Source organism: Heptranchias perlo, chromosome 13, assembly GCF_035084215.1.
Source record: "Heptranchias perlo isolate sHepPer1 chromosome 13, sHepPer1.hap1, whole genome shotgun sequence".
NCBI classification, from domain to species: domain Eukaryota; kingdom Metazoa; phylum Chordata; class Chondrichthyes; order Hexanchiformes; family Hexanchidae; genus Heptranchias; species Heptranchias perlo.
In genome coordinates this window covers 29288691-29310053 of record NC_090337.1, presented here as the reverse complement: position 1 = coordinate 29310053, position 21363 = coordinate 29288691, and the positions used below count along the sequence as shown (strand labels likewise).

The window sequence follows — 21363 nt, the reverse complement described above, 5'->3', positions numbered from 1 at the left end:
AGTTTTGACAAAAGGTCTTTGACCTGAAATGTTAACTGTTTCTTTCTCCAGATGCTGCCTGACTTGCTGAGCTTCTCCAGCATTTATGTTTTTATTTTAACTTATAAACATTAGTCTGAAACTGGTAAACCCTTTGAGGGCTTCTTTCACAGCTTACAAAAGACTAATGCACATTGAACGGGAAGCAGGTTTGTATGTCCATTTATTCCACTTTTCAGAAAAATATTTTCTACAATGTTGCACCTTGGATACCTTCATTTTGTAAAAATTAAGACAACTAAAAAAACGCATCTATATATATATATACACACACACATAGGTGACCCTTACTACAGCAATCCCAATCTACAATCCTAAAATGTAGACATGAGACAAGTACTAGTGTAGCATTGGACAATTCAAGCAACAATTGTAGTAATATTAGGGCCCAATTTAGTCATCCCTTTAAACTAGGGAGCATAAAAGCTCACTATAACATGATTATACAGGAACTAGTCAGCCAGCAAAAACTACCCTCCATTACTATAAGCTGGTGATGTATCATAGGATCTTTTTTGATCTGCAAATTTTAAATTCATGCTTTTTATTTTTACATATTCCACAGTGAACCTTCATACAGCAGTCACTTATTTTGGAAGATGTTTAATACAGTCCAAACAACCCACTCAGTACAGGGCAGCAGCTTGCTTAGTACAGAATTTTGGGCGTCACTATGGTTGAGTGGGTGCTGTGCTCACCTGTGGAATGCAGCATCTCAAGGGGAAAACTGCAAGTGCTTAAAAAAACATAACTGATCAGAACATACACATTACAAAAACAGGTTAGGGGATAGGTTGGTCAGGTTCTTTTGCTGATAATCAAAGTCTGCCATCACCCAGCCCATAAAAACATGATATAATTAAGTACATATTTGGAGAAGTTATTTCAATTCTGACCTACAGCATCTTGGTGCTGAACACAACAGTAAACCTTGAACTTATTACCCAAAGGATATATGCAGCAATGAGCTGACGTTCAGTGTACTGTTACTGTAAACAAGGAATTCATATTTAACTGTTGTACAATTTTTAACATCTTAATGATTGATTTAATTGAATCGAGGCATTTGCTTAGCTATAAACACAAATATAGCCAACTTCCAACTCAAAACTAATTTTTGTAGTGTAGGAATTTGACAAATCCCAATAGCCTGATTCCAATTTAAGTGTTGCCATAGTTCTTATATGCTAAATTTCGCTGGTCAAAATAATTAAGAATCTGGGTTTGGACTAAGTATCTTTCCTAGAAAAGCAAATGAGTAAGCAACTGAAACACAGACCAGGAAGGTACCAGCATTAATCCTTGGTCCGTGCACATCAGCTGGGCTGTGATACTGGACTCAGAACCCTGGGGTTAGAGAAGGGGAAATAGGCCAGCTGGTATTTCCACCTCAATTATTGTTTAGTAACCGCGATGTGAGTGATGTCTAAAATTGAACTTGCAAAGCAAAGCCAAGTTATTGATGTCACAAAATATTGCTATTTGTAATATGAAAATGGAAAGGAACAGCCCAGCTCCAAACCTTTGGTGGTGCTTCAGGTGAGGTATTTTAGGAAGTGCTGCAATATTGTAAACAAGTTAAGTAACCAGTTTAATGCGCACTATTGAATACCCAAAACATGAAATAAGGTCCTTTTAATCCGTCAGAGACAGTATGCCAAGCACAACATTCTAAAACATCATTTTGCATTTACATTGTAACTAAAAAAAAAATCATAGGGAACAGTACATTTACACATTGGTAAAACAAGAATACTTAATAAATTTGACAAAATCCACAAAGGTGTACCAACAATTTCTGTCTTTACTTAATTGTAAGTCCGTTCAGAAACTTATGGAGCTCCCACCACACTCCACAAACTGCATAGCCAGCCAGGCCATGCAGAACTCTGGAATGTCCGACTGTGAGGCAATCAACAGAGGCTCTGTCTGAACACAAAGAGGTAAAGCAGTCTTATTAGCCTCTTTAATCAAATTTGATTTTCTTTCCTTGAGGAGCCTTCTTTCCACCTCTGAATCCTACAAAAGAATATTTAGATTTAGGTTCAAATCTGAAAATGGGCAAGACAGCAGCAGAGAATTCAAGCTAATTAAAAGGAGCTCCTAGAAAAACAGGCCAGAAAACATTGTTTAGTGGCTAAATGGGATATGTTTGGTGGCTAAATAGGATACTGAACTACACAGGCCAGAAAAGCCCAGCTTCAAGCCCTGGTATGGATTCTTCGGGCTTGTGGCTAGTTGTACTCAGTATCCCTGGATTGGGTTGACGCAGGTCAGGGTCACCAGGGCTCCTGCTATGCATTGATATTCAATGATCTCTCCTGAAAAGTGATCTTGTGTGGAGATCATTTGGGGATAACAGGCTCATTACTGTTGGACAGATAGAAAAAATACAATGCAAGAAATAATCCAGAACAGAATGGGGCAGAAATATTGACAACGTCACAAACTCATGATCTGTGAATTTACACACATCCACACCATTTACTGCCTAGTTATTAGCAGAGCACAGAAGAAAATCAGTCAGGGAGGATCACATACCTAAGAACTTGCCCCATTTTCCGTCCCACCAGATTTTCCCCTCTGCACAGGTGATGCTCAAATACGTAAATATGAAAATCTACCCACACATTTGGGCATTTGAATTAATGAAAAATACAGCGATGTTACCAATTTTAATTGAATATACGTACAATCATCTCTTTTAATGTTAAATTACACTGTACAGTGGCACACATCATATTTTTTGCCCAAAAGCATAACTTGCTTGCCTCTCCGGGGAACAGAGTTTCTTAAAAAAATTGTGACCTTTTATTATAATGAAGAACTTGTCCTAATTAATCAAATAAACTCATTTATAGCCCCATACCTCCAAATCCACCCCGACCACCACCTCGGCCACCCCGACCTCGGCCACCAAAGCCACCTCGGCCTCTTCTAGCTCTTCCAAAACCTCTACCACCTCGCTGGCTTTCACCCTTGGGTCGAGCGAAGTCAAGTGTAATTTTGCATCCATCAATTTCTCCATCTTCCATTGTTTCCTTAGCTGCTTTTGCATCTTCTTCAGATGGGAAGTCCACAAAGCCAAAACTAAAACAAGAAAGTGAGGTAACAAGCATTATTTTCTATTATTGAAGAAACAATAAATCCTAATGGTGCAAAATTAAATTGCATTAAAAATTTGCAAACTAAGATCACATTACAATGCAAAATCTGGTTAATTTATTAAATTACAAGTGTGACACAGACTGGTCATCGTTCTTTTAAACCAGGCCAGACCGTGTTTTACTATTCTTCTCTTGCGAATCCATCCACTGTCACTGATTGGAGACAGTGAGGAGCTCAATGAGAAGGGACAAAATTGTAATTTAAAATTTAGATACCCTTTTGATCTTCCAGATTCTCTGTCTGTTGCAATTCTAGCACTCTCAGCTCCTTCAAAGGCTTCTTTTAAAGTTTCTTCAGTCGTGTCATCAGAAAGGCCACGAATAAACAAGGTCTTGCTGGGACCTACAAGTTGATATGGTTAGCAAGCATTGTGCAACATAGTAATGGACACTTAATTCTCATCATTTGAAAATTTGCAAAATTGTAAAAAAGGTGTGCAAACATTAAATGTGCATCTCTACTTACCATCACCACTTCTCTGTCCTTGGTTGCTGAAATCCAACCTCACAGTTCTCCCTTCAATTTCTGTGTTGCTGTGATTCTCAAGAGCTTCTTTAGCATCCTCAATAGATTCAAATTTAACAAATGCAAACCTAGGATAGAAAAAAAAGTCACAGGAATATTCAAATTAGTGAAATGATGCCAGTCCAACTTATTTTTTCCCACAGCTGGGAATGTTACTTATATTTTTTCTTTAGTGTTTGGATTATCCCAACAATTTAATCAAAATTAATATGGGAAAAAAATCTTGAGCCCAAGCCTTTCTTGGGTGCCCCTAGTTTTCTTTTTGTGGCATCTACTTACAAATACATAAAATCATTAGTCTTATATGCATGTTACAGTATCAAGGTAGGCAGGTTGCTGTGGGGATTCAGAGATTCCCACACTAGATGGCTCAGACACTTTAAACACATTCACCTTACCCTTTTGGTCTGCCATTCTTTTCTGGTATTCTGATCAATGTTGCTTTTTCAAATATACTCTGAAGAGTTTCTTCTGTTGCAGAATATGCCAAGTTATTTACAATGAGTGTATCGGAATCTAAAATGAAAATTAGCATGTCATTTTTAACTCATCAGCTCTTAAAGCAGTTTTGTTTTATTACAGCTGGATCAGTTCTTGACTATCTAGAGGAATTTTTCAAAAAGGTTCATCATGTTTATCAGACAGAAAGTCATCATATCCAGCTATCAAAAACATGTGTAGGCACAAGATTCGTGACTTGTCATGATAAATCATTCAAAATAACCTTTCCTGTTCAAATGTTTTAAGTGATCTGCATATTTAGCATTCAAAATTAGTGTTAAATACCAACTCTAGGTTAACATTCCACAAAAATTCTTACCTGGTTGCGTTTGTCCACCCTTTACATTTAACATACTCTTATCGCCAGTGAAGTCAACAACGATGGCCCGGCCCTCAACTTCTGTGCCTTGTTTCTGTTCCAATGCTTTATCTGCAGCTGCTTCATTTTCAAATTCAATATATGCAATGCTGAATTCAAGAAAAGAGAGATCGTCAATCTACTGCTTGGAAATCTTCTTTCCAATGCAACACATTTTGAAGAGATGGGAAGAAACAAACAGTTCAGTCAGCAACATTAAAACGTACCCCCGAGTTCCTGATCCATCACGAGAAGCAGGAATTCTAATGTCAATAGCATCCTCAAAAATGTCTTTGAGGCCATCCTGAGTTATCTTGAATGGAAGATTCTTGACAAACAATGTTCTGCAGTCCCTTTCTGCAAGAAAAGCATCTCATTAGTTTACAGTCAGTTCCTATTAAAGGAAATACAAAGATTATATATTATTTACTATGGGGACCAAGTCAATGTTGACTGATGTATTACACAAACATTAATTTCTCGCCAGAAAGTGTGCATTAGTTTTTTTCTTTAGAGGCGGGCAGCGAGTAAGATAAAAAGATATATCCCTTACACCCAACAGGAGGAATGTTAGTGCTAGGTCAGATATAACAGCCAAGTGGAGTAAAGTTCCCTCGACTGCTCTGGTGGCATTAATGTCACCCAACACAAGAGCATTCGTACTGCACCATCATAACATTTTCCATTTTGTACATCAACCATCTCTGTGACAAATGATCAGCCATGTGGTGCCAAATCAAGAGAAAGTTTGTGTTTTATGCCACTGTCCACTGGAACCAAGGTGAGATTGGTTAAAAGGATAACTCAGTGGTTGGAAATGTATTACAAAATGGGAGCCAGCACATACCTCTTTTGCTATCTGCATTGCTTTCCTTGCTGCGAGCTTTGTCAAGTTTGACTGCATGTCCCAGCACTTTGTTTCCATTGAATTCCAATGCCTTTTCCAGTTGCTCTTCAGTTTCAAAGTCTACGTAACCAAATTTCCTATACCAAAAAAAGGAACACACAAAATTACAAAAGAATGTCTAAAATTCACACACACTATTAAATCATAATTTGTTCTTATTAGGGCTCATTGCATAGAAACATGAAAACAAATATCAAGCTCAAAAAAATTAAATATAGCCACTCAAAAATAAACTAAAATTGATTGTACATTTGGCATCCCCAAAAAGACAAGGTTTTTAAAAAAAATGTTCCTCCTATTGCAAACTCTAGTCTTGGCTGGCATAATCTGCATGAAATCCAAGTGTCCGAAAACAGTGTCAGATTCCATCTTTACCCTGTATCTATCCATATACACGCACATCCAGCAGAGGTTATCAGAAGGGGTTTTACCCTCTTCCCTAAATGAGGGGCTTAGAACCTACTGTAATTGCTCCAGCTGATAGCCGATAAGTTAGCATAGATATTCAAAATCATAAGGGTCTAGACAGAGTAGATAGAGAGAAACTGTTCCCATTGGAGGAAGGGTCAAGAACCAGAGGACATAGGTGATTGGCAAAAGAACCAAAGGTGACATGAGGAAAAACTTTACACAGCGAGTGGTTAGGATCTGGAATGCACTGCCAGAGGGGTTGGTGGAGGCAGAATCAATCATGGCCTTCAAAAGGAAACTGGATAAGTACTTGAAAGGAAAAAAAGTGTGTAGTGCTACAGGGATAGGGCAGGGGAGTGGGACTAGTTGGATTGCTCTTGCATCGAGCCTGCACAGACTCGAAGGGCCAAATGGCGTCCTTCCGTGCAGTAACTTTTCTATAATTCTGCTGGATACAAGAATCAGAATAGGGCATGTCCATACCGCCATACCTATTACTCTAATTCAAGAAACTGGTCGTTGAAAAACATTGGCAATTGATTGGCTAAAATTCTGCTCTATGGCGAATTGTGCAGCCGACCAAAAGCAAAGATCCAAACAGAAAGGGAATGCCAAGACCTGAAAGTGCATTGACAACCACTCCTAGAGGAGCAAACAGGCAAGTGAACTGGCTCAGGGAACACTGCCCACATCTGAACCATTCCACTTCCATTGGGGGGGGGGGGAAAAAAACCACAACAGATAAATACCTGCTCGATCCAATTCGGACATCTGTGACTGAAAGTTTCTTTTTGGTGAAGAAGTCATTCAGTGCCTTTTTTAGTTCTTCAAAGTTCTTTTCAGAGTTCAAATTTCCAACAAATAGTGAAAAGGCTGGTTTAAAATCAAGCAGAAAAGGCAAGCTTATAATGTGCATCATTTTGAGGATTCAATATTCCATAAGGCATACTGCTGACACATCAGGATCAAAAAAACATCACACACTTCAGTATTAAGTCCCTTTTGATGATCATCATCTGCGCCAGTAGTATAAAAATCCATTAATTTGAAATAAGTTATTCAAAACGTGAAGCATTCAAGTTTTCCCGAACAGCAACCAATGTGGTTTTTATTTCTTTGTATTTTTGTTGTGTATATAGACACAAGTTATAAAGCTATCAGTTGATTCAGCTTTCAAATCAAAGCAAGAATCCAATCTCCACAAAGAATTACTGCAGAACTTTCCAAAGCTGTAGGTTAAACTACAGCTTAAATACAATCATTCTACTAGTAACTCATCAGATTTCATCCAGGAACAACGGTTTTGTGAATTAACAAGTAGTAACATTTCAGGGCATGAATCAAAGTGTTACCCATCCAAGGCATTTCTAGCAATGGCTTTTTACCATCCCCACACTGTCACCATTAGAGACGTCCCCTCCCCCCCACCCATGGCTTTACCCCACTTCCCACCTCTAACCTCCCCAGCCCTTCAACTATCTGACTCCTTATTAAAATCCACCTCCTTGATCCTCCTACTTAATATCTCATTTGGCTTGATGTCCATTTTACCATACCCATTTTGAATCACCTTTGAACATTTTTCTGTTAAAGGTACCACATAAAGAAGAAACAAATAGAAGCAATGGCCCCTCGAGCCTGCTCCACCATTTAATATAATGGCTGATCTTCGAACTCAACTCCACTTTCCCACCTGATTCCCCCAATCCCTTGAGTCCAAAACTCTATTGATCTCAGTCTTGAATATACTGAACGACTGAGCATCCACTGCCCTCTGGGGTGGAGAATTCCAAACATTCATAGCCCTCTGAATGAAGACATTTCTCATCAGTCCTAAGTGGCCGACCCCTTATCCTAAGACTATGCCCCCCCTAGTTCTAGACACTCTAACCAGAGGAAACAGCCTCTCAGCATCTACCCCGTCAAGCCCTCAAAGTCTTAAACGTCCCAATGAAGTCACCTCTAATTCTTCTAAGCTCGAGTGTATAGGCCTATTTTACTCAATCTTTCCTCATAGGACATCCCTCTCATCCCAGGAATCAATGTAGTGAACCTTCGTTGTACTGCTTCGAAGGCAAGTACATCCTTCCTTAGGTAAGGAGACCAAAACTGTACACAGTACTCCAAGTGTGGTCTCACCAAAGCCCTGTACAACTGCAGTAAGACTTCCTTACTCTTGTACTCCAACCCCTCTTTGCAATAAAAGCCAACATACCACTTGCCTTTCTAACTGTTTGTACCTGGGAACTTTGGCAACACAACAGGTTAAAATAGATTTTTTAAAAAACTAACTTCAACCCAGAGCATTCTTTTTTCCTAAGTTATAATGCAGTGGCCATGCACTCACCGTCACTGTCAGTCTTCTGCTTTTTGGCTGGAGTCACTGCCTTTTGCTCCTCTTTCTTCCTCTTTCCAGCTTTCTTTGGCACAACTATCTCTGCAAAAGTTCAGTCAACACAAGATAATTCATTTGAGGGAAAACCAGCTAGCATTTCACACTAATGACATTGGAGTTCTAAGCTCTCCCAATAATGAGGGGCAAAAGTGTTCTTTTCAACTGAACCCTCCAATACTGAAGGATTTCTGGTGCATATTTTGAGCAGCTGTTCAGCCAGCAAGCCAACACATGGTAGATGAACTGCAGCCTATTCATACCACAACTCTGGTTCAAGTTTTCCAGTTGGTAGTTCAGGAAATGGCAGCTACAAAATGAACCCGAGACAAACTGCCAACGGTAAACTGAACTTCAGTGACTGCAGAATTGGAAGGGGTCATTACATGTTCACCATCAGAGTACCTTCCTCAAAATGCTTGTTGCATGGAGAACAAAAATAGAATCTTCCTATTGGCCCTAGAGCTGCAACTGAATTCCTGGGGGGGTGCAATTTGAAGACACTGAATATTTCTATAATCAATCCATATACATTGTATATGAATTATATACCTTTGCTGAATACAAATGGAAGGACATTCTTAGCCAACAAATAAGACAATGAGTGTTGAATGTGCCAGATTAATGTATACAAGGATTAAATGCAATCTAAATTATAAATGCATCTCAAGCAATTCACTTCAAATCCAAATCATAGTGCACTCCACATGCAACAGCAGGGGGCATACTTCAAATATGGCAGACACGACTCCTGTGAAAATTACAGCTAGTTACAGCAGCCACTTTGCCTATTTAGGCACAGTGAGGACAGACTAGATATTGAACATCAGATCTTTTGATCTGTATGGCTCCTCAGATTTACCCAGACTGAGGAGCTCAAACAGCTGTTTAACAGCATTAACCAGAAGGGAGGAATTTTATGGGTATATCATTTACAACACAAGATAGTTACATTTACCATAATACTTTCACCAACCGAAACAAGTTCCAGTAATTTCAAACATGGTGGCAAAATACCTCATTACTAAAATGCAGAACAAGCTTCCTTCAAAACTGGGGCATGTAAGATTTATACTAAGTCTTTACTTTAGTAATTATATCACATTCAAAGACTTATATAACTGACATTTTAGATTCTCATGTGTGGAATACTTAAACACTTACATTATATAGGTTATCACCTTAGACAGTTAAACTTACCATTTTCTTCCTCATCTTCACTATCTTCTTCCTCATCATCCTCATCATCTTCCTCGTCGTCATCTTCTTCGTGAACTTTTACCATGCCAGCTTTTTTTGCCTTGGGTGGTGGTGCTGTATCCATAGCCTCTTCCTCTTCTGATTCTAATAGATATGGGAAAAAAGTTAAAAGTTCAATAAATTATGACATGAGGATGTCTGAAGCATTCAAGTGTGAACATGAACGCTCACCAAAGCTAGGAACCTTTAACTAAAATGGTTGTTATTCGTGTGGTGTTGGTAGGTTATCCAACCACCAGAGGGCCGAAGGGAAAAGAGGCAACCCCCATGTGGTTCTCAGCCAACATGCACACGGTTATGGAAGTGACTGAACAGCAAACATGTGTTCCTGGCTGAACTTCTCAAACCAGGGATCTGGAGGCCAATTTTAGCATGCCCATGTTGCTGTTTCTGGTGGGATCAGCCAACTCTGCACAAATTCGGGTTTAATCCCAGGCCCCTCCTGCTCAGTATGGCTCAGGCAGTCTCTTGTAAATTCACTAAGCCAAAGGAGTCCAGATAGCACTATTTTCATGAAATAAGATTTTGTTTACCATCCTCATCTTCATCCTCATCCTCAGATTCTTCCTTTGCTTTTTTAGTCACAGCAGCTGCATTCTTGGGTACAGATTTCTCTTCTTCAGATTCTTCCTCCTCTGAAATAAAAATGATTTTCATGCATAACTTAGAATCATAGAAATTTACAGCACAGAAGGAGGCCATATGGCCCATTCTGTCTATGCCGTGCAGAAGAGCTATCCAGCCTAATCCAACTTTCGAGCTCTTGGTCCGTAGCCTTGTAGGTTATGGCACTTCAAGTGCATTTCCAAGTATGTTTTAAATGCAATGAAGGTTTCTGCCTCTACCACCCTTTCCAGACCCCCACCACCCTCTGGGTGATAACATTTCTCCTCAACTCCCCTTTAATCAGTCTATCAATTATTTAAAATCTTTGCCCCCTGGGTATTGACCTTGATTTACTACAGGAGTCTTCTACTTACATATTCCTTCTACTCCAAGAGAGCTACTTACGTGCATTTTATAGAGATACGGTTTGACAAATTGCATTAAATGAAAGTTGGCAGTAACTTTCAACTCTTTTCCTTCCTCTATCCTCTCCCAAATTTTAATCACATTGTAATGATGGTGGGTGGGAAGAGATGCTTATGGGGGACAGGTTTTTCCAATACATTGTCTACGTAGTCATTCTTTCTCAAATGAATGAGCCAACAGTAAACACTGGCAGGCTATTGAGCCATGAAGGGCACCAGAGCATGCCCTGTTACCCAAACACATCACCTGCCCACCGTTGGGTTGAAGCGCTGCCTCAGTTAAGATGAGTAGCACAGACAAGGAATCAAACCGCAAGATACTCTTGGACCATGGCTCAGTACTGCACCACATGGTGCATTTACCCACCATTTGAACCTCCCTTGATGCCGTTGTTACCACCGGACTCGACCATTCCAATGCTCTCTTGGCTGGCCTCCCACCTTCCATAAACTTCAGCTCATCCAAAACTCTGCTGTCCGTACCCTAACTTGTACTGTTCAACATCATCCCTGTGCTCGCTGACCTACAGTGGCTGCTAGTCTCATAACGCCTTCAAACTTAAAATTCTCAACCTTGTATTCAAATCCCCCCAGAGCCTCATCCCTCCCTATCTCTATTCTCTTTCAGCCCTGCAACCATCCGAGATCTCTGCACCTCTTGCACATCCCCGATTTCCATTACCCCACCATTGGCGGCCGTGCCTTCAGGTTCCTAGGCCCTAAATTCTGGAGTTCCCTCCCTAAACCTCTCTGCATTCTCTCTCTCTCTCTCTTTAGATGCTCCTTCAAACCTTCCTCTCACCCGCCCCAATATCTCTATGTGGATCAGCGGAAAATTTTTGTTTGACAACGCTCCTGTGAAGCACTCTGGGGTGATTTACTGCCTTAAAGGTGATATCTGAATGTAAGCTGTTCACAAACTAGAGTACTTACCAGACTCATCATCCTCTTCATCGTCTTCCTCTTCATCCTCTTCCTCACTGCTCTCTTTTTTTACAGCCTTACCATTTTTTTTGTTGGCAGACTGTGGGGTCTTAGCAGCTGGAGTTGCAGCCTTTTTAACAGGAGCTGCTGGCAGTTCCTAAATCAATACAACATTTAATTGGAATGGGACTATTCTTATTAAATTTACTAACACATTCTATTAGGATTACTTTTAGCAACAAATCTCAATCACCTGGGCAAACAGGAGAACTCATATTAGCCATCATAATCGTATACAAGTTAATCATGTTCCCAAAGAGCACCAGATTGGTGGACTACTCATTTGGCAGACTGTTGTATCATATTATGAAAAAAGTGCAATAATGATCCACCTATAACAGAGATGAACATCCCCCCTGGATCAACTAAAATCTTTAAATTTAGCCTGAAAACATCTCAGCGGTTACCCAGCTCTACGCTGATCCATCCTTTCCTCTACAAATAGATTTAGATCCCGGGCGTCCAGGTTAATTACAAAGAACTTGACATGTTGTGACTGAAGTGTTATAATCACCTCTTCACTTTCCTCCTCGGAAGTAGACTCTTCAAAATCCTCAGGGGGTGGTGGAGGGGCAGCCTTTTTGGGTTTTCCTTGCTTTTTATCTGTCTGAAGAATAAAACAAATTAGATTACACCATTGCACTATATTTAGACTACAAATCCTATCCTCCTGAGAAATCAAACATTCCACAATATTAAAGTAAAATATTTCATTACACTTGTGGAGTTTGCTGAACTCATACATTTGTGCATAATTATGTACTGCAACAGAAAACTGCAAAAGCCATTACCTTGAAACATGAGTTTTAACATTTATTTTAATCAACTAGCTGATCCTCAAAGCATTGCTTAAAGTTGTCCTTTTCTTTTTCATTGTTCATAGGTAATAGTTTTCTACACTATAACAGTGCCTACACTTTAAGAGTACTTCATTGACTGTAAAGTGGCTTGGGGCAACCCAAAGTCATGTACGGCACTATATAAATTCAAGTCTTTTTTTTAAACTTGGGTATGTACAACATTTCTAATCAACAATCCACCAGTTACTGATGTTAAAAAAAATCAGCAGTTTTTCGTTCATTAATAGCATCAAAAAGTATAAATCATTTGAATTATGTTCAATAATGTTTCAGTGGCAATCCAAATAATCCCTTGTATTCCCAAGCGATCAAAATCAAACATCAATTTGTGACTCCAAACCGTCAAAACGTAATCAAGCCACACGTGCTTTCTAAAACGTGGGCTGCCTCCACAAAGCGATTGCATTCCCATGTTCACTTTTTTTTAAAAAAAACCTTTATGTGGCAAAACACACAGTAAATTGAACATATTAAAAAGCTTAGTGACACGGCAGAGGGAAGTGGAACGAAGGGGGGGGGGGGGGGGGGGAGGGAACGCCGAGAGAGCCGTGGATCGCTTCTCGCGCCACGCTGAGTAGGGCCTCGCGCCCAGGGTGGAAGGGAGCCCCGCGCGCGAGCCCAGGTCACGGCTTCCTTTCACATCCACTCGCGAGATGTGGAGCAGATCACTCAAAAGCCCGGATGGAGCGAACAAAACGGTTTAAAATATACACGAGGCCTGCCATTAGGACCCGAGCGTCGGCTACAACGGACAGGGGTAAGGTAGGAGAGAAAAAGGGGAATGCAGAATCAACCTGAATAGTTAGCACAAGTTTTGGGGGGGGGGGTGGGAGTGCAAAAAACTACGAGCACCGCGTTCGGCCACCACGCGGTCAAAGCCTTTCGTCTCGCGGGCTCCATGAACACAAATCGAACGAAGGCCTCGCTCGGCGCGCAGCGCAAAACCCGTGCACGGGCCGACAAACAACCGCGAAATTCCGGCGGCTCTTTAGAGGGCTCGTGCAGATTGAAAAATCGTGCAATCCAGTCCGAAAAGTGGCTCCACTTACCTTTCCTAATTTCACCATTTTTATTAAATAATCGCTGTTTCTTTATCAAACAGAGTGGACAATTCTCACGAACAGCAACCCACGTGCTCCTTCCCCAGCAAGCTGCGCAGCAAAGAGAAAGCCACTGCAAACGTCACAGTTTTGACTTACATCACCTCCTCACGTGACACACTTCCCCCATTCAGAGCCCTCTTAGAATTTCCCCAAAGCCGATTGCCCAATCACGCGCCAGTGTATCGTTCGACCGTTTCCTGTGACCAATCGCTGCCTTCAGCTACGAACCAATCCAATTAGAGCTTTTGTAAGAAGGATTAGCCAATCAGAGTTGATAACAGATTCTAACCGGCAAATCAGCAGCTCTGTGTTAACTCAAACGGCTGTTAAAGGCTGACTGATGTAGGCGCTTTTTTAAAATGGCTGACGTGAGTTTGAAATAAACGGTGAGCTGTTCAAAATAGCTACTGACTGTTCTTGCTGAAGGAGGAAACATAAAAATCCACTGTTGTGTGTATATTTTACCGATTTGTGCACAGTTGAGGTGTTATGCGACAGTGAATATTGATATTACTGTAATATGAGTATCCCGTTCATCTGAAGCGTCCTTGAATTGCTAAAGTAAAATGGCTCTCAGCTGGGGGAGGAGCAGGAGGTTGTGCTTACTGAAGCTGTGATTGAGTGACTCTTGACTACTTTGATAATGTTAGTGATTTTTTTTTTAGAACCACTTCTTTTTGCCAAATAGCAACTTATTTACGCTAGGATGGTTGAAATTATTTCTCAGGCTTCATTGGTAGTTGTAATACACTTCCGTCTCCTCCCCATCCCTAGTTGTATCGTGATATGTTGTAAATACCTGTAGCTTCAACAATGCCCTAGTGAATGCTGGATGGTTGGTACATATCCCAAGCAGACCTGAAATGGAGACCATAGGTAATAATGAATATGAGCATCTGGTCCAGTAGAACTGATGTAGACAGCTTCCTGTTGTGTTGAATTCAACCAGTTATTCATAAAATACCAACTTAGCAAGCCATCACCTAGAACCCCAATTCAAAAAGCCTTTTAAGGCTTTTAAGACATATGCCTTTTAAGTCAAAAAATACAATGTGCAGTGCAATATGGGTTTGATATAAGTCAAACTGCAGATTTGGCAAACATTCCATTCCTTCCATTGTGGGAGAAGCTTAAAGTACACAACAATGCACAATAATAAATTTAGAAGTTACTGAAGGAACGTAATGAGTGTTGAAGGCATAAGATTTATTTTCCAGGACAATTACCACCCCCTCACCAAGAAAATAATTTCTGACATTTTATTTGGTGCACTGTGGAGCTCATTGTAATTGTGCCTTTCAAGCCAAAAATAAATTCTCCTGGAAGTATGAAAATAAAAGTTGATACTACTTGAATACAACTACATGGTAAAATAAATGAATTGAAGCCCTCCACTAAAATAATGGACACAGGAATGTGAAACAATGTGTTAAACATTCATTTACTATTGCTAACAGTAATGTCTAGTTTACAGTCCTCCAACTTGTGGGAATATTTTATTTTCTCATAATCTACAGTCATTAAAATAAAACTAAGATGTGGTTTGCAGAAACAGGCACCTGTTGGTTCTCTCTGGTCCACTTGACTTGCAATCTTGTAGGGGGAGAAATGAGAGAGTCCCCACATTTCCCTGTGGATTTGACAGCTCAAACATAGATAGTGGAGCCACTCTCAGGTTTGCCACTGTAACAAAGGGACTTCCATGGTGTGCATGTAAACAAACTGAAAACATATTTCAAAGTTATAGAACATAACTGGGTGCTGTGATCAACAAACCAATGGAAAATCCTGAATATGTGAATCACAATGGATTTTTAAAAAATTAATTAAAAATGAACACCACTCCCTATTTTACTTCCAAATATTGGCAATTCCACAAGTGTAGAGACAGGAATGCTCAGATAAAGCATTCACATCTGAAAGCATCTTTCTTAGCTCAAAAAACTTGGCTGCAACTTATCCTGAAAAAGATAACCTTCACATTAGACGATGGATTAGTATGCCCTAGAAAGTTCTTTTGCAGAAAATGAAAAGTTTTTAAAGCTGCATTATTAGCAGCTTATTTGCAATATCTAACTTTGGGGACAAATTGTAAACAATTTTACAACACCAAGTTATAGTCCAACGATTTTATTTTTAATCCCACAAGCTTTCGGGGGCTTGTGGGATTAAAAATAAAATCGTTGGACTATAACTTGGTGTTGTAAAATTGTTTACAATTGTTAACCCCAGTCCATCACTGGCATCTCCACATCATTTGGGGACAAACACAGTCGGTTCATGTGCAACCAACAGTTGGAAAAAATAACATCTGATTGATTCTGACAAATTCTAATCTTGGCATCCATTTGATTGGTTCTGAGTTCGTTTTGACAACCTCAGTCCTAGAAACGTTGACAAGCTCACATATGGTTGACTGCATGGTTACTGTGGGGTGGATTTGGCAACAGTGGGTCAACTGCATGCAGTTCAGGTGGAGAGGAAGCCTACAAGCAATCAGTATTAAAAATAAGCTAACTTGGTATTAAAAATAAGCCTGCCCTCCACGAGAATAAAATATAGGTGCAGATGGGAACTGCTAGTAGCAAAAGCTGTTTTTTCTCCCAGTGCTTTTCCTCTGTAGAAGGGATTGGCGTGATCTTGTAAGGCTGCCTATTCATATTGCAATGCTGACTTTGAAGACGTGAATCCCGGCAACTACAGGCCAGTCAGTTTAACCTCGGTGGTGGGGAAGCTTTCAGAAACGATAGCCCGGGACAAAATTAATAGTCACTTGAACAAGTATGGATTAATAAAGGAAAGCCAACACAAATTTGTTAAAGGCAAATCATGTTTAACTAACTTGATTTGAGTTTTTTGATGAGGTAACAGAAAGGGTTGATGAGGGCAATGTGGTTGATGTGTATGTGGACTTTCAAAAGGGGCATTTGATAAAGTGCCACATAATAGGCTTGTCAGCAAAATTGAAGCCCATGGAATAAAAGGGGCAGTGGCAGCATGGATACAAAATTGGCTAAGTGACAGGAAACAGAGAGTAGTGGTGAACGGATGTTTTTTTGGTCCGGCAGAAGGTACACAGTGGTATAAAAACAGAAAATGCTGGAGAAGCTCAGCAAGTCAGTCAGCATCTGGGGAGAAAGAAACAGAGTTAATATTTCAGGTCGAAGACCTTTCATTAGAACTATAAAGTGGTATTCTCCTGGGGTCGGTACTAGGACCACTGCTTTTTTTTGATATACATTAATGACTTGGACTTGGGTGTACGGGGCACAATTTCAAAATTTGCAGATGACACAAAACTTGGAAGTGTAGTAAACAGTGAGGAGGATAGTAATAGACTTCAAGAGGACATAGACCAGCTGGTGGAATGGGTGGACATATGGCAGATGAAATTTAATGCAGAGAAGTGCAAAGTGATGCATTTTGGCAGGAAGAACGAGGAGATGCAATATGAACTAAATAGTACAATTCTAAAGGGGGTGCAGGAACAGAGAGACCGGGGGTATGTGCGCACAAATCTTTGAAGGTGCTGGGACAGGTTGAGAAAGCGGTTAAAAAAGCATATGGGATCCTGGGCTTTATAAATAGAGGCATAGAGTACAAAAGCAAGGAAGTTATGTTGAACCTTTATAAAACACTGGTTCGGCTACAAATGGAGTATTGTGTCCAATTCTGGGCACCACACTTTAGGAACGATGTGAAGGCCTTGGAGAGGATGCAGAAAAGATTTACTAGAATGGTTCCAGGGATGAGGGACTTCAGTTACGTGGATAGACTGGAGAAGCTGAGGTTGTTCCCCTTAGAGTAGAGAAGTTTGAGAGGAGATTTGATAGAAGTGTTCAAAATCATGAAGGGCTTAGATAAAGTAAATAAAGAGAAACTGTTCCCATTGGCAGAAGGGTTGAGAACCAGAAGACACAGATTTAAGGTGATTGGCAAAAGAATCAAAGGTGACATGAGGAAAAAGTTTTTTACACCGCAAGTAGTTATGATCTGGAATATGCTGCCTGAAAGGGTGGTGGAAGCAGATTCAATCGTGGCTTTCAAAAAGGAATTGGATAAATACTTGAAGGGAAAAAATTTGCAGGGCTACAGGGAAAGAGCGGGAGAATGGGACTAACTGGATTGGACTTACAAAGAGCTGGCACGGGTTCGATGGGCCCAATGGCCTCCTCCTGTGCTGTAACCATTTTATGTTTCTATGAATCAGAAAATTGTTAATACACCTGCCCTTTCTCCTCCTCCCTTCCCAACATCCAGGATCCCAAACACTCCTTCTGGGTGAAACAGTGATTTACTTGTACTTCTTCCAACCTAGTATTCGCTGCTGACGATGCAGTCTCCTCTACATTGGGGAGATCAAATGCAGATTGGGTGATCGCTTTGCTGAACAGCTCCATTCAGTCCGCAAGCGTGACCCTGAGTTTCCGGTCGCTTACCTCTTTAATTCTCCTTCCCACTCCCACTCTGTCCTTTGCCTCCTACACTGTTCCAGTGAAGACCATCGCAAACTCGAAGAACAGCACCTAATTTTTCTACTAGGCACTTAACGGCCATCCGGCCTTAACATTGAGTTTAACAACTTTAGACTTTTACTACTGCTCCCATTTTCTCTCTGTTGCTGGTAATGGAGGATGGCTGCACCAGAGCCAGTGGAAGTGGAGGAGGTGTGGGCTGGTATTTGGGGTTGGGTAAATGGCTGATGGGGTGGTCTGCACCCCTGGGGTCTATCTGCCTTTCTTCTGCCACATTCCTGCGCCATGGGAGCCTTCGTTTTGCCAGATTTTCTGTGCTTCCCTCCCCCTCTGCTATTCTGCTGTAAGCATTTACACCTCCTCTGGACCCATCTTTTGTCTCTATACTTGTTGGATTATCACCTTATTTTGCCTTGCACCATCATCACTTTTGTCATTTAATCACTCCTGCCCTCCACCCTATCACAGACCTTTCCCTTTTGTTCTCTCCCTGCTCCCTTTTCCCTGGCTCTGCACTTGCTATTGATCTCTAACATCTGCCGGTTCTGATAAAGTCATCAACTGGAAACGTTAACTCTATTTCTTTCTTCACAGATGCTGCCTGATCTGCTGAGTGTTTGCAGCATTATGTATTTTCACTTCAGATTTCCAACATCTGAAGTATGTTGCTTTTGTAGTATATACATGCCTGTCTACAATAGAGGCTATTAGATTCTGAATTAAAAATATCATGTAAACCACAGAAACTTTTGAATTATGGCTAACCTTATAGTGCCAGCAGTTTAATGATCCTTTTTGTGTTAACAATCCACTGATATACATGGCGTTGGAAACATCTAGACCGTAAGTGCTGTGAGACTGTACGGCTGCTCTCAGTCTATCAATTCTTGCAGCATCAACAGGAGATGAGTGACATCTTTATGACAGCTCTTCACAAGAGGAAATGTTTTGTGCAAACCTCATGATTTAGCTATTAATTTAGGAGTTTATAGTTTCAATTAGTTCCTGAAGCCTACCATTTAGTCGTGAGAAAAGGATATACTGCAGAATTGTTAGCTGCAAAAACAAATCTACATGGCCACATCTGTGAAAGGAATGCATTGTAAGATTGTTTGTTTTGTAACATTCTCATGGTACAGCTGTGTAGTGATGTGATTGGCAGATGTGTCAAAGAGTTATGTAGTCTGTAGTTTCAGGCCATAAATAGAGGGGTAGTTAGATGCTTAGTTGGAGCATCCCTGGGACAAGAAAGCTGACAGCTACAGTCAAGGTGGAACATCATCTAGTATCTCCCGGTTTTGTTAACTATCCATCTGTTCAGTTAGCAGACACAGCTTGTTGGATGAAGAATTTTACTAAACATATTGTCTCATTATATAAATTTTATAGAATCTCATAGTAAATGTTTTAGCATATCAATTATATTACTGTGGAATCTACATTTAAAAAAAGTATGTGGATTGTTGCACTGAATGTCTCAAACCAAAAACATACCAAATACCTTTGAATCCATAGTTAAAGTTTCTGGAGGAATGATGAGAATAGAATATATGTTTAAAAAACAAACTCCTTCCCACACTAGCTGTCCCGATTCTGTATCTTCCTTAATGTCCTCCATCCGCTGTCCATATTTATGGAGTCTTTCATATGTTTCTTGGTCTGCCCTAACTCTCCTGGTTCTCTTCCCATTGCCTCTTGAGCATCTTTAAATGATCTCTGTACCTCAACTATTCTGATTTTTCCCAGTATTTTTTTTAAACATTGTAACATATAAGCTAGGATGGACAAGGAAACCTCCTGCTGGTTCCCACCTACCGCCCTCCCTCAGCTGATGAATCAGTACTCCTCTATGTTGAGCACCACTTGGAGGAAGCACTGAGGGTAGCAAGGGCACAGAATGTACTCTGGGTGGGGGACTTCAATGTCCATCATTAAGTGTGGCTCGGTAGCACCACTGCTGACCGATTTCTGAAGGACATAGCTGCCAGACTGGGCCTGCGGCAGGTGGTGAGAGAACGAACACGAGGGAAAAACCTACTTGACCTCGTCCTCACCAGTCTACCTGTCGCAGATGCACCTGTCCATGACAGTATTGGTAGGAGTGACCACCGTATAGTCCTTGTGGAGATGAAGTCCTGTCTTCACACAGAGGACACCATCCAATGTGTTGTGTGGCAATATCACTGTGCTGAATGGGATCGATTCAGAACAGATCTAGCAGCTCAAAACTGGGCATCCATGAGGCGCTGTGGGCCATCAGCAGCAGCAGAATTGTATTCCACCATAATCTGTAACCTCATGGCCTGGCATACCCCTTACTCTACCATTACTAAGAAGCCAGGGGATCAACCCTGATTCAATGAGTGTAGAAAAGCATGCCAGGATCAACACCAGGCATACCTAAAAATGAGGTGCCAACCTGGTGAAGCTACAACACAGGACTACATGCATGCTAACAGTGGAAGCAGCATCCTATAGACAGAGTTAAGCAGTCTCACAACCAATGGATCAGATCTCTGCAGTCCTGCCACATCCATTCGTGAATGGTGATGGACGATTAAACAACTAACGGGAGGAGGAGGCTCCGTGAACATCCCAATCCTCAATGGTGGCAGAGCCCAGCACGTGAGTGCAAAAGACAAGGCTGAAGCATTTGAAACCATCTTCAGCCAGAAGTGCTGATTGGATGATCCATCTTGGCCTCATCCCGAGATCCCCACTATCACAGAAGCCAGTCTTCCGCCAATTCGATTCACTCCACGTGACATCAAGAAACGGCTGAGTGCACTCGATACAGCAAAGGCTGTGGGCCCCAACAACATCCCGGCTGTAGTGCTGAAGACTTGTGCTCCGGAACTAGCCACGCCTCTAGCCAAGCTGCTCCAGTACAGCTACAACACTGGCATCTACCCAACAATGTGGAAAATTGCCCAGGCATGTCCTGTCCACAGAAAGCAGGACAAATCCAATCTGGCCAATTACCGCCCTATCAGTCTGCTCTCAATCATCAGCAAAGTGATGGAAGGTGTCGTCAACGGTGCTATCAAGTGGCACTTACTCATTAATAACCTGCTCACTGATGCTCAGTTTGGGTTATGCCAGGACCATTCGGCTCCAGACCTCATTACAGCCTTCGTCCAGACATGGACAAAAGAGCTGAATTCCAGAGGTGAGATTAACTGTCCTTGACATCCAAGGAAGCATTTGACCGAGTGTGGCATCAAGGAGCCCTAGTAAAATTGAAGTCAACGGGAATCAGGGGGAAAACTCTCCAGTGGATGGAGTCACACCTAGCAGAAAGGAAGATGGTAGTGGTTGTTGGAGGCTTATCATCTCAGCCCCAGGACGT

General features: G+C 41.1%; 1 protein-coding gene, 1 long non-coding RNA gene and 2 other non-coding genes across 4 annotated transcripts in view; 1 reads left to right on the top strand and 3 right to left on the bottom strand.

Moving 5' to 3' along the window:
- Nucleotides 1-626: 626 nt before the first annotated feature.
- On the bottom strand, nt 627-13609 carry ncl (nucleolin). Its single transcript, XM_067995244.1, has 15 exons — nt 13486-13609; nt 12091-12183; nt 11526-11673; nt 10095-10196; nt 9502-9645; nt 8257-8346; nt 6659-6782; nt 5439-5575; nt 4819-4948; nt 4553-4701; nt 4131-4248; nt 3673-3800; nt 3423-3549; nt 2909-3129; nt 627-2058 (listed from the first exon to the last, which is right to left on the bottom strand). The coding sequence occupies exons 1-15, from the start codon at nt 13501-13503 to the stop codon at nt 2006-2008; spliced, it is 1782 nt and encodes a 593-aa protein (XP_067851345.1). The 5' UTR covers nt 13504-13609; the 3' UTR covers nt 627-2005.
- LOC137331770 (small nucleolar RNA SNORD20) lies at nt 4315-4393 on the bottom strand. The gene has a single exon (XR_010965541.1). It is a non-coding gene; the product is annotated as a small nucleolar RNA SNORD20 (small nucleolar RNA).
- LOC137331769 (small nucleolar RNA SNORD82) lies at nt 6864-6932 on the bottom strand. Its single transcript, XR_010965540.1, has one exon. It is a non-coding gene; the product is annotated as a small nucleolar RNA SNORD82 (small nucleolar RNA).
- Nucleotides 13610-13797: 188 nt separating the features above from the next.
- The window catches only part of LOC137331450 (uncharacterized), a 48591-nt gene continuing 41025 nt past the window's right edge, over nt 13798-21363 (top strand). The window contains exon 1 of the long non-coding RNA XR_010965479.1: nt 13798-13925. This is a non-coding gene — a long non-coding RNA (uncharacterized lncRNA). The remainder of the gene's footprint in view (nt 13926-21363) is intronic.